Below are 18,505 nucleotides of genomic sequence, written 5' to 3' on the forward strand. Positions count from 1 at the left end.
ATATAACATCCAGGACACTATTTCTCTTCTAGCATCCACCCCTTGCAGTATTCCGTATTCAAAAGCTTCAAATAACTAATGCGACTTTCCTTTGCTTTCTGTTCATAGGCAGCACAAATATCATACCACCTTTGCCAGAGTTTCTTATTAGAAGCCAGAGGGACGTGGCACTTTGCAATAAATAAGTGGGGTCTGGGTTGCAGTTTGGGCACTCAGTCTGTAAAAGGTTTACCATCACTGCCCTAGAGAAATTAAATAGTATCTTTCTGTACAGACTAGATAATGCCATGGCAGAGCCATCACATCCTATGGCATGCATTATTTTTCCTTTTCTACTCTCTTTTAGTTACATCTCAATTGAGCAATTTAGAATTAGAAAAGGGGCTGTCCGTACAAATAAGGCTTCCTCCCATGTCAACCTAGAGAAGAAAAGTTGAGACTGTCTGAAAAGGCCTTTATTTTATTTCCTCACAGTCTGTCTATTGCTTATTGTCCCACTTCCCAGGAGAAGGTGCTCAAGTCCTACTCGAGTCCCACTTCACATAAGAACAGGCAGTAACATGGAAAAAAATATTATTTAAAAATTTAAATTAATAAATGTGCTATTTGAAAATGTATGTGTGTTGTGCATTTACAGTCAGCCCTCCTTATCCATGGATTTTTTTATCCAACGGATTCAAGCATCCACAGATTGAAAATATTTTTTAAAAAGTATAAATTCCAAATAGCAAACCTTGATTTCCTATTTAATATAAGGGACACCATTTTGCTCTGCCATTATATTTAATGGAACCTGAGCACCCACGGATTTTGTTATCCATGGGGGATCCTGGAACCATACCCCAGCAGATAACAGGGTCCCACTGTATATATAAAACTGATGAATACATTTATTTGGAGGTGGGACAGACAGCAATGTTAAGAAAATACTGGCAGTTATCAAATTTAGCTTTTAAATTCATACTAACTGACATTCTATACTAGTACAACCCTTACAACACAGTATTTCAGACTTCTTCTGCTACATGTTATGAAAATCTACAAGTCCTGTCAAGGTCAGCATTCACCAAAATATGAGATGAGTAACACAAAGTAGCCAAAAAAATGTGGAAAACTGTGGTTTTTCAATGGAAAGAGTTTAAAGCTTAAAATACATATCACAAAACATTTGTGGGATGTGAAGGGCAAAAAACACATACAATCCATGTGGCCAGCCAGATGAAATACAAGCTCTGTATATACTTGTTTATTCCTTTCATTTAAAAAACTGTAATCAGTATACAAAGGAGCCAAACTATTTTAAATCTTTGTACAAAAATAGCACTTTTAAAAAGTGTTTCAGACATCATTACATCGGCAATTGAATTTTTTTAAAAGCACATACATTATTACAAGATAAAACAAATAGTCTTTTATACAGACAGACAAGAATTATTTTATTGCCAGTGTTAACAAGTTGGCTTAAATGTCTGCAGAACTGTGCCATGAGCACCAAGAGGATAAAGAGGCGTGTTACCATGGAAGAGAATTACAAGCCATCAGAGATAGTGGAAAATGCTTCTCAAACATTAAAAGACTGTTCGAATGGCAATTGAGCAGTAACTCCTGCCCCCCACTCTCATTGCAAAACATGCAAACAGCAAGCACTCATCCTCACACCAGTGGATGAGGGGGGACAATAAGTTAAGCACTGAATTCCTGTTGCCCATTTATACTGGACTATGACAAGATTAAAGCTAGAAAAGGCTGTTTCAAGGCACAGATTACTAGAGAGGAATCTCTTAAGGACAATGGCACCGGCTTGGCTATATACAATCCTTGTATACACTATATATAAAAGGAAGGCACATTTGATTCCAAAAATAATTTCCCATTCTGGAAAAAAAAAAGCATTACAAGTAATTTAAAGAAGACATAAATAAGACTGTATAGATCCTATTACGGTAGTCTTTGTTTTGCGTTTCTTTGCATATTTCAATTTAAAGGTCAGGTTACACATCGAGAAGGCTCAAGTGATAAAGCTTTTCCTAAACTGAGGTGGCAGTTGTATGTTTAAATGGCTTCCTACAGATGTTGTCCATGCTACTCTTACATTTAGGCACACACAGCATGTCAATAAAAAGCTAGTGTGGATACCTTTCCTAGACAGGTTAGTTTTCCTAATGCACAAATGTCTACCCTCTCTTGCCTCAAATGGTGAAGAATTCAATTATGTATGATCAGCCAACTTCTACAGTTCAGAGGAACCAATGGGTCCAACCCAACCCATTGGGGACCAAGGCTGCCACAATTTGCCCTTTTTGATCTTGCTGTCTTTACTAGTATTGTCACCAAAACTCAGTGGCGTCTCTCTGAGGTACAGGAGGGTGCTGGATTACCCTGTCCCACGACAGGGTAACACAGAAAGGAAGAAGAATTACTTTTTGCTCCCTGGGAACATCAGATGGCATTTAAGGGGGGGGGGGAATTAGCCCACTTCTGCAACCAAGAAGCCACCCTCTCTCTGAAGAGGTAGCAGAGGGAAAAATATTTTGTTTTTTAAAGCGATTCTAGTTTGCCAAGTGCTCTGATAACCAAAACAAAAAGAACAAAAAATTAACTGGACCAAGTTCTGAGTGTACAAAGAGCAAAGAAAAAAAAAAAGGCTTTCATTTCAATTCTCATGTAATAAATTGGGCAGTGCAGAGACTACAAGGAGGCAGCCAAAGACCATCTCAACCAGTAGATAACCAAGGATCACTGTGTTATTATTCTGGCAAAGGACACTAAACTGCACAGTTGCAGAACACAGTGTGAAAGAAAATAGATAAAGCAGTCAAAGTGAAAGAAAGGGGGAGTTTTGGAGAGGGGGATGCTGCCACTTAGCAGTGATGAAAAGTTCCTGTTTGAAACCCCCACAGACTCTCACAGATATTTTAAGCTATTTCAGAATTTTCTACACCAAAAGCTTCTGGCAGTGATTTCTTGGAAATTCCCAGGAAGAAAAAAGGAAAGGGGGGACAGACAGACTGAGAGATAGGATTATTGAACATAGTAGAAGAAAACACTGCAGGTTTTTTTTTTTGGGGGGGGGGGAAGGAATCCCACCCCTCACAGTAACTCATGCACTTTAAAATGGCCCATTAAGGAAACATGGGTAGAAATTAAGACCTCAAGGACCAAGAGTCCCTGCCTGTGTACTGGGCCAATACAAAGTGGATGAAGTTGTGCCAAATTCATCTTCATAACAGAGAAAAAACATGAGATGCTGAAAACACAGACAGCAGTCCGTATACCTCACACACACATGAGAGAGAGAGAGAGAGAGAGATCCAAATCAGAGCTTCATTTATATGCATGACTGGACTGTAACCACAACACAGTGCAACAGCAGAGGCAGTTTGAACTTCATGGTTAATTCCACAGCTAAATTAATTATCTTAAACTGGAGATTCATTTCAGAATTCTCAAACACGCACACACCAATAAAAAAACCACTAATCACAAGGCTGTTATTATCACCCGCTCCAGGACTTTCTGTTGCTGTTCTGTCCAATGATAGTAGAAGAGAACCCATTTCAAAGAATACAAAACAAGGGGGGAAATACTGGCTGAGCTGAATACATGGTGCTTCCTTTTTGAAGGCTTCAGGCCAGGAAAGAGCATTACAGGGATGGAGGGGTGCGAGTTACTTAAGGAAAGAAACAGCAGCATACAGCAAGCCAGGCTTGACTACACTTCCCACTGGGGCATCTCAATGCCACTGTTTAAAAATTTGGAGGAAATAAATACTGCCTTCTAACCCAAGGGTCTATAATTTCCAAGATTTCTAAATCTCAACATTTTAGAGGTGCCACTGTCTCTAAAGATTTACAGATTGTTATAAGAAATACAAATAGATTTCATTTTCACTATATAAAAAATATGCTGTCCCCACCACCTAAAAAGGTGGAAAGAAAGCAAACAGTCCCATCCCTTCTTTAGTGTTCATACTAGAATTTTCCTCGCTTGCTTTTGCTGGCTGGAAACAGTTTCTACAGCAGTAGTTACAAGCCAAACTATACCACTCTTTAGAAAACATGAGGAATTCAACAAAAGAGACCAACAAGCTCTTTTTGGACAAGAAATCTACCACGTCATAAAAATCCTCACTCTCTAGTGTCATGGGGACATTTCTTTCTCTTTCTGCCTCTTCCCTCCTTTTGTTTTAGTTAGGAGATGTTATTCTTTAAACCACAAAGCCAACTGGAAGTTAACTTTTGGACTACTTCCTACATTTAAAAAAAAAAGACATTTCCTGGACCTAAAGCAGGCCTGAGGAGGACATGGCAAAATTGTTCCTGTACCCTAGAGAATGCATGGGCATTTTTGTTAAAAATAAAGCAATTTTCAAAGACACTGAAGTCATTTGTGGCTCTCCAAATGGCCCCTGAAGACATGCAGTCTAGGAGCCACACTTTATCCACCCCTGCTATAAACTGATTTCTTCTGCATGCTACACAGTCCTCTCTGAGTGAAGAAACCATACATTGATTTTAAAAAATAAAAAATAAAATATCTTACAGATTTAAAGACCAACAGGATCCTTAGGTACAGAAGATGCGTTGAAGAAACTTGAACAGATTGTGAAAAACTGACAAGGCAGCAAGTAAACAACAGCCTGTGGCCCACAAGATGAGGAATGAGGGCAGACAACAGCAATACTACTTTCCCCAAACACTGCAGACATACCCTGATTTTCTTAGGAAAAAGTAGCTTGAAAAAGAAGGGTGACAGTTATTTGCAAAATCGCCATTTTCTGGCTTTCAAGGAAACAAGAAAGAAGGAATATTTACAGAGACCATCTCTATTAAGATACATGAGATGCTCTGGAGTCTAAAATGGCAGAACAGGATAAGTAACTTACAGACAGAGATCTGGAGCAGTTTTGCATTGCTGCTTGCCGAGTGGTAGGTACTTATTTTACATCTACTCTCCCCCACCATCCTAAAGAATGCTTATGTTGTCATTTCAGTAACAACACTGTTACCTGTACTTTGGTGTAATCCTGAGATGCGTCACTGTAAATGCAGACTTAATGCTAAAAACAAATACAGCCACTTGTGCTTCTGAAAAACATATTTTTTAGAATACCTAACTCTAGCCCAAGTGCTCCAAAATTTTGCTATGGAAAAATCTTCTTGCCTAGGCATGAATTCTGGTTCAAACATGACACTTCTTTGGCTAAATCATCCCTTGGTGTGTTTGGCACTGACAGAACTTGTATTAAGCAAAATATTGGGTTAGTCCCAACTAGAATATGCCTACTGAATCAAATGATTAATGGTTTGTCACAATATAGATGAAACCACTTGATTCAGTGGGTATACTCTAGTCAGGCATAGAGTAGACAACAGCAGGATTTAGGCCTCTGTTTCTCAGATCTGGTCTAGCAGAGACACTAAGACATTTTCAAGGAATAATCTACAGTTTTTTCTCCAACAACATGGCAGAACAATTGAACAAACCTTGTAAGACGTTTACCATTATAAATTACAACAGTCTTTCTATGGATGAAATGCATTTAAATGTGTATAAAGCAGTATTTATATTTACTTTTGCCTGGAGAGCATCAGGTTTCACAGGCACAATTCCCTGTCTTTTAAAATTTACCCAATATTTGTTGTTCATGCTTGTTAAGTAATTTTGATACTAGTTCATTTCTAAATTGAGGATTTGTTGAGTGCAAGTGAAATTGCTTGCTAGATATTGGCAAATGAAGGCAATGGTGAGGAAAGATAGGAGCTGCAGTACAGTAACATCTGAAGAAAAACACACATTCCTCTAAACTGATCTAATCAGAATTTTCCCACTAGCTTCAGGATAATTACCAGACATTTGGATCCTACTGCCTTCTTTTATATGCTGGCATAGGATATACAGTTTTAATAAGAGACATAGAACTTGATCATGTTGGCATGCTCTTTTCTTGGTCTTTCCCACCCAACACCTGCATGATAAGGCAGTATGACTGAACCAAAAGCATGCTGAGCTGCAGCAGGGAGGGAACTAAACTTCACTCTCCCTCCATGCCCTTTTTGAAGCTGATGAGCAGAACTCAACACTTTTGTTTCAATGGAAAGAAAATCAAACAAGCCAGGTCATTCACCTTCCTCTGCACAACTCACCACACACCAACTCATACAACGATCTGCTTGCTTTTTATATGACATTTCATGTCACTTAAGGTTTTTATTTGGAAGACAGGAAGAAGCAGGGCACCAGTTTTCTGTCTCATATCCTTGATCCACCCATTTCAGTGAATGTTGCAGACCGAGCAGATTTCCTTATGAAATTGGAAAAGATAATGAAAACACAACTCAGTGAAAGCCATGTGACCACCAAGGGCCCACTAGTAGATGTGAGCATTAACACTTAATTCTGGCAAAATCCTGAGAAAATGTGATGGTACAGCTTAATTGTTCCTGCCTGCTGAAAAGCCTGCTGTTGTTCAGCCCTACAAAACCATCACAGTTAGTATCACAGTCCAATGAAGGGAACAGAGAGATTTCCCTATAGGGGAGAGATGGTCCAGTGAAAGACACTGGGAAAAGGAGGCTGCAGGACACAGGGAGAGGAGTGACTGGGGAAAGCAGAGAGAGAAGCTGTTAAGAGATGGCAGAGGAAAAAAGATGTGACCTGGCCCTCAGGTTGTTTCAAGGGGCTGTAACAGCAGGATTTAGGGACAAGGCAGTCAGCAAAAAAAATGTGACTTTTTAACAAAGCCCAACCATAATTCATGGATCTCTCTTGAACATGGTAAAGGTAAGGAAGGGTGGCCTCCAATGGAGACAAGCATCTGATCTTTTTTTTTTTTTTTTAATATGCAGGATGAAGAAGACTGTTTGGCCAATGCTGTCACCTTCCTGAAATTCAGTATCTGCTGTTTTCTTTCAAGGCACTTTGCTCTAACTGGGGAAGAGCCATCTTGCTTTAACTAACAGTTCAAAAAGAGGTAGAGGAAAGAGAAAGGACAAAGCACCAGCAGTATGACCCACCAACACAGGGCTTTGAGAAAAATGCCTAGACTGCCAAGAGATCTGTTTAAGAACAATGGTCTATACCCATTTATGTTACTGTGCCAGCATGTGTGCATTTCAGATCTAATGCAAGATGACATCCAGAAGTGGCTGAGCAACTAAATGCACAACCATGCTGGACAGCTGATTGAGCAAAGGCACATCACACTACCGCACTAAACTCTTATAGTGCTGCTATTCCACTTTGACTGCTCTGGCTGCCGCCTGTTGCATTTTGGGGTTCGTAGTTCAGTGAGGCCTAAAAGCAATCTGGCTGAGAATTCTAAATGACAGAATGCAACAGGAGGCAGCTAGAGCCATTAAAGTGGAATAGCAGCACTATAAGAGTGTGGTACAGTAATCTAGCTAATCTAACATTACTAGCATGTACTTTCATTCCAGTAGGGTCAAACTGCATTTACACCACATAATAAGGCCTTGTTCTTTTAAAGCAAGGGTGGGCAATTCCCAGTAGTCTGAGAGTCACACCGTATCCCCTATCCCCCCCCCCCCCACCGTGCATTCCTATCTGAATTCCCATTTTAAAAAAAAAACCTAGAAGGGTCCCACATGCCACCGAAGCTGGGCAAGGGACAATTCTGCCACATCTGCCTTTCCTCTAGGCTTGTTTTAGGCTAGAGATATTAAATCAGAAATAAAAGGAAGTCATTTCCAGTTTTGCCCTGGGCCCAAAACAACCCCAAAACACAATCTGGCAAACCTGTCCCTGCTCTCTGTAGCTGGCATGAGGTCTTTTAAATGTAAAACAAAAGAAAATGTAGGGTCATGCCTGTTCTAGATAGAGTGTCAACCCTCTAACTCCCTATGTCTACCTTTTCCATTATTATGGCCTCATATGTTTGTCTGCTGCTTGTGATGATCACCAGCATCCCTCACCCAATCCACCCATTTTGTTATGTGAATGTGGTCTCATGGCTACACTATCATGAAGGAAACAGGATGGCTGGGAAGGGCTACGGTGCTGAAAAATAATTAGAAGCAGCAGGGGCACAGGAGACAGGAGTAATTTATCTACAAGGGAAAGGAGGTCTGCAAAATCAAGGAAGGGGTTATTTGGCCCCACAATTTAATTCAATGCTGGTAAAGACAACTTGAGTAGAACTGGAGAAGTGCTTCAGTGTTTCAATTCCAATCAGTAGCGTGAGCTTAAAAAACACCTCATGTCTCATACAGCCATTGTATTTGCCTATTACACAAAAGACACAATAAGATCCAAAGATCGAGATCCTATTTGTCTGAAAGTACAAGCTTCACCAGTTGACCCACCAAGACATATTCAAAGTCCCTGCCTCAAACAAAAAATTACCATATATACAACATACCTGGCACATCATCTACACATATACCAAGTTATTTGGTTTTCTGTTCCACTGTTCCATTTTGAACTGCTTTACATTAGCAACTGGAAAGAAGGAACATTCCCTCCTGTTAGTACCGAATTCATAGCATATGGAGGCCTAAGAATGACTGCAGAAGTAAGATGTCTTTCAAACATTAACAATCTCAAATTACTGATCTCCCTCAGTAGCCTTCCCTCCTACGAAACTGGAAAGTGTTATAGGTCATAGACCTATCATTCTTGGGGGGGGGGGGGGGGAAGGCTGATGGGAACTAAACAGACTTGCCTCTCCCAAAATAGAAAAGATGCAGCGATTAATAAAAAAAGAGTCTTTTTAAAAAAAAACAACCAAATAGGTGGAAGTGGGATTTTCCTCAAATGACCATGGGTCAGGCAGAGTCAAATAAACCTAAAAGCCAAGCGTACAAAAAGCTAAATGTATGTTTTTATAGTTACAGTGTAAAATGCAATATGGCATCTGAACATAAGCCTGAGCATTGCCTAACAGCTCAAGAAATTCCAAGTTAAGGCATCCAAACGACGACCAAAAACTTTGGTCACAGCAATTTTAACCTCTTTCATCAAAATGAACATATTTTATAGTTTTATATAATTACAATAATAATAATAATAATATAGATTTTTTTTTCTGCTAAAAAGTATTTCAATGATCATATACATTTAGAACCAAGGCATGATGGCATCTGGGGTACCAAACAAGGGGATGGAAAGACTGTTATAAGGATGGGGGAACAAAACAAAAGGAGCCAAACAACTCTGGCTGTCCCCATTTCCCCAGGATATTTGCATCAGGGCTGACCTCAACAGCAAAGCCTTATTCAGCACACAGTATTCGTAGGCATCTGAAACAGGTTTCAAAGGGAGGGTGTTGCAGCTGAGTCCGGATCTTTCACCATATTTGTTATGAAAGACCTCACCTCTTGGACCCATTGCTACCTTGAGAATCCCATATCTGCATGATACTTTACAGTCTACAGTGCTTCAGAATCCATTGCCACTGATATTGATTGACTGGAGATCTGCTACTTGCATGACACTGATGCCACCACTGGCAAGACGGGCAATCCCTTCAGGGCAGATGGATTCCATGGTCACCATGTTGGTTGCAATGAGAGCTGATGGTGTTGCTCCTCCATTGCCTTCTCCTGAAGCCCCGGTGTCCATGGAGACAGTGGAGACATCCACAGCCACATTGTTGGGTGCAGCTCCCTTCTTGTTTTGGTGAGTCTTGATGTGTTTGGAGAGGTGATCACTCCTCATAAAGCGTTTGGGACATTCTGGGCAGGCAAATTTTTTCTCCCCTGAAGGAAAGAAACAGACATGAGACTGGAGAATTTTAAAGACAGGAGATGTGACATGTTCCACTAATTCAACAAAGTCAGCGCAAGGTACTACAATGTCAACTGGAATCTGGTTACATCCAATTGGGATAATTTTTGCATACTACACATAGGGCAGGATCAAAAGCTTCAGACAGTCTGAAATACAAGTGCTTGGTACAGTCAACTCTTTAAGAACTTGTCATACCCATTCTAGTTCAAATGTGGTCACTACAGTTGGCCCTTGGTAACCACTGGGGGTTTGATTCCAGGATCCTTTGTGGCTATCAAAATCTGTGGCTGCTCAAGTCCTATTATATTCCATGGCATAATAAAATGGTGCCTCTGTTATAATTTGGCAAAATCTAGGTTTGTTTTTGGAAATTTAGATATACAGTTGTCACTCCGTTTTTGTGTACTTCAAATCCATGGCCCTCACCCATTCACAGGCAGCAAATGGAGGGGGACAAAATGGGGCACACACACCATTGTTCAAGCCAATGGGGCATGAATATCAGCAATTTTCCATTTTCATCCAGGGAGAGGGGAGCAGAATGGATCGCCCATGAAAACGGAGGGGCAACTATATTTTTATATATTTTCAAACAGTGGATGGTTGAATCTGCAGATAAGGAATACATGGATACTGAGGGCTGGTTGTATTTATTAGCTTTTAGCTTACAAGTAATAACGTATTACTCTTAAATCAGAGGTTCTTAATTTTTGGTCCATGAACTCCCCTAGGATGGTTCTTCATTGGGTCTGTTAAAAGGGTGCAATTCCTCCCCTTTATTTCTTTCCTGTTAATTTGAAAATTGTGCTTAAATTCAGTCCACAACTTTCATCAAATTCTCAAAAGGATCTACTAATGTGCAAAGACAGAAAAGCCATCCCCTATGAGCCTCCTTTGTTGTAGTACTTCTTTTTCCAGGTGTATCCAACTTAGACATGTGCTTTCTACTGTTGCTCAAGTTTACTCACTATGTAACAGCAGTTTACCTTTACTGTTCTGTGAAACAAGTTTTTATTAGTTATTGTAGCTTTATTCACTTGAGCAAAATATAGGAATGGGAACTGAATTTATTTCTACAAATATGCAAAGTAATTTCTGAAAAAGAGGCTTCTGAATAGAAGCACCCTGTCTGTGTATATATAGTTACACTAGTTCATTGGTTCCCAACGTTTGATCTAGATGTTCTGGAGTTCAGCTCCTGTAATTCCTCACTATTGTCCAAGTTGGCTAGAGCTTCTGGGAGCTGAAGTCCATAATGGCAGATTGGGAACCAAAGCACTAATTCAACTAGCTCTCAATGTATCCAATGCCCATTTTGTTTCTTACTAAACACAGCAGAAATTTGACACCAGCATGACTATGCACACTTTGAAAAGGATACTTTAGTCCTGTATTTTTGAGAGCATGACCTGGAAAAGGGACCTCTCCATTCCTCCACTGGGTGTCTCTGTCCACTGATTCAACTCTGCAAAGGACTCTATTGGAGTTGCTTCCATTATATGTCTAGAAACCAGGAGGGTAAGAGGTAGCAGAAACTCATCAAAAACTAATCCTGGTTGCTGCATCCTTTCTGCTCCTCCTCAATTCTCTGGCTTGGATCAGCCTTGCAGATAAAGAGTGCTGCAAGACAGTCTTGTACAAATTTGTAAGCCTTGCACACTAAAACGGCGTCACTTTAGATGACCTCAGTTTCTATCTTTCTGTAAATAATTCTAACAAAAGTAGAGCTCTTAACACAGAACTCTGCTTTGCAAAGTTGACTGCTGAAGGACAGGTTGCTTACTTGTAACTGTGGTTCTTCTAGTGGCCATCTATGAATTCACACAAATGGGTTTACTGTGCCTGCGCAATAGATCATTTGGAACCTTCTAGAGCAGTTACATAAGATTTTGGGTGGCAACCTTGCACACCCTAAGCCAACATATATTGCACTTCCTGCCATTTCCCCTCAGTTCCATGGGCTCCACAAATGAAATATCTAAAGACCACGGGGTTGTGTGAGTTCACAGATGACCACTCGAAGAACTACACTTACAGCTAAGCAACCTATCCTTCTTTGTGGTATTTGTGATTCACACAAATGGGAAACTAGCAAGCTACTAGTAGGAGGGAGTGTCATACCAGTAAAGAAGGCAGTACAAAAACACCCAGAGTCTTCAGGTAATAGTGGAATACAGGACAGGTCTCCTGAAAGTGGCTACAGTTCTTGACCTAGCATCTATCCTGTAATGCAGGGGTAGGCAACCTTTTTGAGCCGGGGGCCGGGTTTCTGTCCCTCAGACAACTGGGGGGCCGAAGCCGGGGGGGGTGGTGGTGGAGCTTCCACCCTCCGGGGGCGGTTCCACACACTGGGGGTGGAGCTTCCACCCTCCAGGGGCGGGGCCAGCACTGGAGGCCTTGCCCTCTTTCCGGGCCCCTGACGGGCCCCAGGCCCTGTCAGGGGCCTGCAAAAAAGCCAACGGCGGGCACCAGCACTAGAGGCCTGGCCCTCTTTGCCAGACCTGCCACCCTCCATCTCACATTCATTCTCTTTTCTTCCTCCCTTTTCCTTCTTCCATCTCCTTTTCTCATTCTCCCACTTCCTTCCCTCACTCCCACTCTTTTTCCTTCCATCCGTCTCTCTCTTCCTCCCTTTTCCTTATTCTTCCCTTTCTATTTTCCTTTCACCTTACTACCCTTCCATGCCTTTCTTCCTCCATTTCCTTTATTCCTCCTCTCTCACTCTCCCTTTTACTCTTTCTTTCTTTCCTTCCATTCATCTTTCTTCCTCCCTTTCCTTTATTTCCCCTTTCTTCCTTCCCTCCATTCCACCTCTTCCTTTATTTCCTTCTCCCTTTCTCTTCCTCTTTCCTTCTTCCTTCCCTCCTGTCTTCCTAGCTCCCTTCCCTTCCCCCCATCTCTCTCTCCACACCTCTTTCCTTCCTTCCTTCTTTCCCTTCCTGCTGGAGGCAGAGGTCCATCCCTTCTTCCTTCCCATCTCCCCTTCTCTTTCTCCTTCCTTCCTTCCCTATGTCTCCCTTCACATCCCCCTTTCCCTCATGTCTGTCTTCCTCCCTCCCTCCCCCATCTCTCTCTCCACACATCTTTCAATCCCTCTCGCCTTCATTTCCCCCTTCCTTTCTTCTTTCTTCCTGGCTCTCTTCTCTTCATCGCTGCCTCCACACAGCTCTTTCTTTCTTTCTTTCTTTCTTTCTTTCTTTCTTTCCATCCCTTCCACTCTCTCTCCTTCCTTTCATCTCTTTCCTTCTTTCCACCCATCTTTCTCTTCCTTTTCCTTCCCCCTCCCTTTCTCATTCTCCCCTTTCCCTTTCTCTCCCTCCCTCCACCTCTGTTCCTTCCTTTCTTTCCTTCCATCCGTCTCTCTCTTCCTCCCTTTTCCTTATTCTTCCCTTTCTATTTCCCTTTCACCTTCTTACTACCCTTCCATGCCTTTCTTCCTCCATTTCCTTTATTCCCCCCCTCTCTCACTCTCCCCTTTACTCTTTCTTTCTTTCCTTCCATTCATCTCTTTCTTCCTCCCTTTCCTTTATTTCCCCTTTCTTCCTTCCCTCCATTCCACCTCTTCCTTTACTTCCCTCTCCCTTTCTCTTCCCCTTTCCTTCTTCCTTCCCTCCCTCCTGTCTTCCTAGCTCCCTTCCCTTCTCCCCATCTCTCCCTCCACACCTCTTTCCTTCCTTCCTTCTTTCCCTTCCTGCTGGAGGCAGAGGTCCATCCCTTCTTCCTTCCCATCTCCCCTTCTCTTTCTCCTTCCTTCCTTCCCTATGTCTCCCTTCACATCCCCCTTTCTCTCATGTCTGTCTTCCTCCCTCCCTCCCCCATCTCTCCCTCCACACATCTTTCAATCCCTCTCGCCTTCATTTCCCCCTTCCTTTCTTCTTTCTTCCTGGCTCTCTTCTCTTCATCTCTACCTCCACACAGCTCTTTCTTTCTTTCTTTCTTTCTTTCTTTCTTTCTTTCTTTTCTTTCCATCCCTTCCACTCTCTCTCCTTCTTTTCATCTCTTTCCTTCTTTCCACCCATCTCTCTCTTCCTTTCCTTCCCCCTCCCTTTCTCATTCTCCCCTTTCCCTCCCTCCCTCCACCTCTCTTCCTTCCTTTCTTTCCTTCCATCCGCCTCGCTCTTCCTTTTCCTCCCACCCTTCCTTTCTCATTCTCATTCTCCCTTCTCCCCATCTCTCCCTCCACACCTCTTTCTTTCCTTTCCTCCTTTCCACTCTCCTTCCTTCCTTCCATCTCTTCTTCTTTCCCTATCTTTCTCCCTTTCTTTCTCTCCCTTCCACTCTCTCTCCTTCCTTCCTTCCTATCCTCCCTTCCCTCACCTGCTGGAGGCAGAGGTCCAGGAAGGAGGAGGCCAGCGGCTCCCCAAAGGCTGCGCCCGCTCGCTTGCGCGACAGGGAGGAGGCCGGCGGCCCCCCAAAGGTCCTGCCCGCTCACGCGCGAAACCTTTGGACTCTCGCGCGAGCGGCCGCTTGCGCGACAGGGAAGAGGCCGGCGGCCCCCCAAAGGTCCTGCCCGCTCACGCGCGAGACCTTTGGCCTCTTGCACGAGCGAGTGGCGCCTTTGGCCTCTCGCGCGAGCGGCCGCTTGCGCAATAGGGAAGAGGCCGGCGGCCCCCCCAAAGGTCCTGCCTGCTCGCGCGCGAGACCTTTGGCCTCTCGCACGAGCGAGTGGCGCCTTTGGCCTCTCGCACGAGCAGCAGCTTGCGCGAAAGAGAACAGGCCAGCGGCCCCCCAAAGGCCCTGGCCTCTCGCGCGAGCGAGCGGCGCCTTTGGCCTCTCGCGCGAGCAGTGGCTCGCAAGAGAGAAGAGGCCAGCGCCCCCCCAAAGGCCCTGCCCACTCGCGCGAGAGACCATTGGCCTCTCGCGCGAGCAGCGGCTCGCGCGAGAGGGAAGAGGCCAGCGGCCCCCCGAAAGGCCTCTCGCGCGTGTGAGCGGCGCCTTTAGCGGCTCGCGCAAGAGGGAGGAGGCTGGCACCCCCCCAAGGGCCTGGTGCTGCCGCCAATTGCCGCCGTGGCGGCAGCACCGGGCGCGGGCCGGTGCCCTAGCCTTGGCGGGCCGCATGTGGCCCGCGGGCCGGGGGTTGCCGACCCCTGCTGTAATGGGTGATGAAAGCCAAAAATTGCGACCTGGTAGCAGCCTTGTACACACTCTCAACAGGCACCACAGTGAGAAAGGCAGAGGATGCAGCAACAACCCATGACCAGTGACTCCGAATTTGAGTCAGACAGTCCTTCTTAGCCATCTCATAAGCTAAGTGTATCATAGGTACCCGTGGAGTATTCTGGTCCCAAAGTCCCCCTTACCTGTCCTCGTTTGCTACAGATTTACAGCTCTTGCAGTGAGTGACCGGTGGCTGCCTTCCCACATGGTCCCCGTTTGATGCCTGGCATCACTGCTGAGATCAGAATGAGGCACTTAGGGCACCTCATTCTGACTGCAGAGCAACTCACACCCACAGCAGTAGTGGCACCGAGCAGCTTGGAGCCACCATCCGAAAACACTCAGCAAAAGACAAGGTATTTAAATGGGAGTTAGGATAAGGACAATTCTACTAGGACAAGGAAGCATTACTTCCACTCTCTTAAACTGACACCAAGGGCTCTTAATGACCAATATTTAAGATCTATATTTGTCACCCCATCACCATTGTGGCACATACATTGTGCCTTTCACATCCCTCTCCCACTGCTTCTGCATAAATGTGTGCCCATCTAGGCTGCATTCCATGCATCTGAAGAAGTGTGCCATAGTGCACAAACTAGCTTATGCCAAAACTAGCTGCTTAGTTGTGAAAGTGCCACAAGACTTCTTTTCCCTTTCCTTTTTATACTGTATGTACTTTTTCAACAGCGGCTCTGTTGTTGTTTTTTGTTTTGTGCACGCATGATTAAAAAAAGGCTAGCAAAATCTTAGCTCCCAGGAACGGCAATGAAAAGTAACCTAGCTGGCAGTAAGGTCAGAAGACTGTATGAAACATCAAGAGTGTACAAAACAAAGAAGGGGTGGGGAAGTTTGCATTATGTGAAACAGGGATAGAAGAAAGAGGAATCAACAGTTTGATGCTGATGCTTAAAACTCTATTCTGTATTCAGAAAATGAGCACACAGCAAACAGTCTGGGTTAATACTCTTTCCCCTGCCATGTTAGGCTTCCATGAAAGGGGGGGGGGGATTTTGCTTTTTACACACAAGCATTCAGACACACAGTTCACACAAGTAGCCCTTGGAGATTTGAAATGAGACTAAAGAAAGCGTAGTTCCTTATGCTTCTTTTTCATCTTTCTGCTATCCCTAAGCAAGTGAAATGAAATCCAACTTAATGCAGGATGCTCAAGACTGTTCTCTTTAAACTACTAGGCTAATACCCAAGCTACTTACACTGCTTGTCTTCTCTACCAGATCCTTGCACTTACCTGTGTGTGTCCTTTTGTGTCGCTGCAATTCATCGCTGCGGGTGAAGCGCTTGCCACAATACGTCCAAGAACACACAAAGGGCCGTTCCCCAGTATGCCACCGAAGATGGGCTCGCAAATGAGATGTCTTTCCATACACTTTCCCACAGCCTGGGATGTGGCAGATATGCTGCTTCTTTTTGCCTGGATCTCCAGCGCTCCTACAAGTAGCAAAAGAAGTAAAATCAGAGCCACAAAAGTTAATAGATGTGTTTACTGTCTGCCTCGCCCTGTGGTGAGAAGGTGGAACTAGTACTTGAAAATAAAAGGTTTTTTAAAATTATTATTCTTATTAACCTTTATTTATAAAGCGCTGTAAATTTACACAGCGCTGTACATACAATCTTTTTAATTGCACGGTTCCCTGCCCTCAGGCTTACAATATAAAAAGACACGACACAAAAGGAGAAGGGAGTGGTGGTGGGGAAGAGGATGAGGGCCAGCAGTTCTTCTCTACCTCCGAGGCCTGGATCAGGGGAGATGGACTGGAGGGAGGGCTTGGCTTTTTAATGGATGGTTAATCTTCTTCCAGGGAGGCCTGTTGGCGCTAGCCTGCCTCTCTAGTAGGATAATACATATAAAATACATAGCAATACAGGAAATGATTCAATAAAACAGGCAACAAATGTAAAGATTACTCCTGTTGCCACAAAAATGGGTTTCTCTGGGGGCAAAGCACATCCACTTGTCTTCAATCAGATAGAACAAATCAATCACAAATGTATTTTATATATTTTAATTGAGGGAAACTATATTCTTCAATGAAATGAGTGATCTCAGGCAGCAGGTGGGCAGACTTCAGCCTTGCAAATCTACTTTTTTTTTTTTAGAAAAACAGCAAGATGTACCAACTTGACTACAAAACATATGATTCTAATTAAACAATTCTGAACCCCTGGTATCTGTTTTGCTTATGGAACATGAAGCACACAGTTCTTCCATATAAAAATGTATTCCTGGTCACACTTGCTGCAACTTAACTTTATCCCAGAGGTAATTTAAGACAGAGAGAGCAATTTTGATTTTCCCAGAGTAAAACAATTGACAGATATCCTTGCTGAAGTCTTCATTATCATGGAGACATCTACCAGTATATTCTAATTCCCCAAACTGGCCACCTGAAGATGCTTTGCTTTGAAGAAGCCCATTGGACAGAAGACACTGGATAAACTTTACATAATAAATTGGAATTTTCAACAGCAACTTGCCCCTTTGCTCTTCAGTCTTTTTGGGGGGGGGGGGGTTCGTGGGGAGAGCAGGAGAAGAACCTTTACCTTTTCTGAAAATAGACAAGCTTTGCCCATTCTTAAGGGAGCTGCTTTTACTCATTCTTGGAAATCATGCTTCTAACAGGGAAGAGATGCCCCCACCCCAAAAAAAGCATGGCATGGCATGGCATGGCTGCTTTCAAGACATAGAGTGCTACAGTTGTTAGCCAGGACAAGGATGTATGGCTGCATATACTTAAACATAATGTGTCCAGTTCTGGGCACAATTCAAAAAGGACATTGAGAAACTAGAGCTTGTCCAAAGGAGGGCAACTAAAATGGTGAAGGGTCTGGAAACCATGCCCTATGAGGAAAGACTCAGGGAGCTGGGGATGTTTAGCCTGGAGAAGAGAAGGTTTAGAGGTGATATGATAGCCCTGTTTAAAAATTTGAAGGGATGTCATATTGAGGAGGGAGCCAGCTTGTTTTCTGCTGCTTCAGAGACTAGGACCTGGAACAATGAATGCAAGCTCCAGGAAAAAAGATTCCACCTCAACATTAGGAAGAACTTCCTGATAGTTAAGGGCTGTTCAACAGTGGAACACATTCCTTCCTTGGAGTGTAGTGGAGTTTCCTTCCTTAGAGGTCTTCAAGCAGCGGCTGGATGGCCATCTGTTGGGGATGCTTTGATTGTGATTTCCTGCATGGCAGAGGGTTGGACTGGATGGCCCTTGTGGTCTCTTCCAACTGTATGATTCTATAATTTGCAAACCAGGTAGCAAAACCCTGCAAGGCCCCTCCAGTGTTCTTATCTCCACAAACTATAATACTTCCTGGGGGGGGGGGGAGTTTGTTCTCTTTCACAGGATTACAAAACAAGCAAAATAGGACTATCAGATTTGTACACCTGAAGCATGAATCATCTATTACATGTGAAGACATGCAACTAAAGGCTTGACAGATGCCTCTACCTCACCTCTTCCTGCAAATGTTCAATAATGAAGAGTTCATATTTATTTTGCTGAATGGTTTTTACTGTATAATGAATCCATTTGTTTCCCTGCAGGATATGAGCAAGTCTCTCACCTCCAAAACATTT

The 18,505-nt window shown here is 43.4% G+C and overlaps 1 protein-coding gene across 2 annotated transcripts in view; it reads right to left on the minus strand.

The window, feature by feature from the left end:
- Positions 1–7,547: 7,547 nt before the first annotated feature.
- Positions 7,548–18,505, minus strand: part of SP1 (Sp1 transcription factor) — a 47,370-nt gene continuing 36,412 nt past the window's right edge. For both annotated transcript variants that reach the window (XM_089481555.1, XM_089481564.1), the window contains exons 5-6: positions 16,160–16,359; positions 7,548–9,719 (exon numbers count right to left, since the gene is read on the minus strand). In XM_089481555.1, the coding sequence (XP_089337681.1) occupies positions 9,400–9,719; positions 16,160–16,359 (520 nt within the window). In that variant the 3' untranslated portion in view covers positions 7,548–9,399. The remainder of the gene's footprint in view (positions 9,720–16,159; positions 16,360–18,505) is intronic.

This window comes from Sceloporus occidentalis, unplaced genomic scaffold (genome assembly GCF_023333645.1).
Source record: "Sceloporus occidentalis isolate IW3139 unplaced genomic scaffold, rSceOcc1.0.p SCAF_1, whole genome shotgun sequence".
NCBI lineage: Eukaryota > Metazoa > Chordata > Lepidosauria > Squamata > Phrynosomatidae > Sceloporus > Sceloporus occidentalis.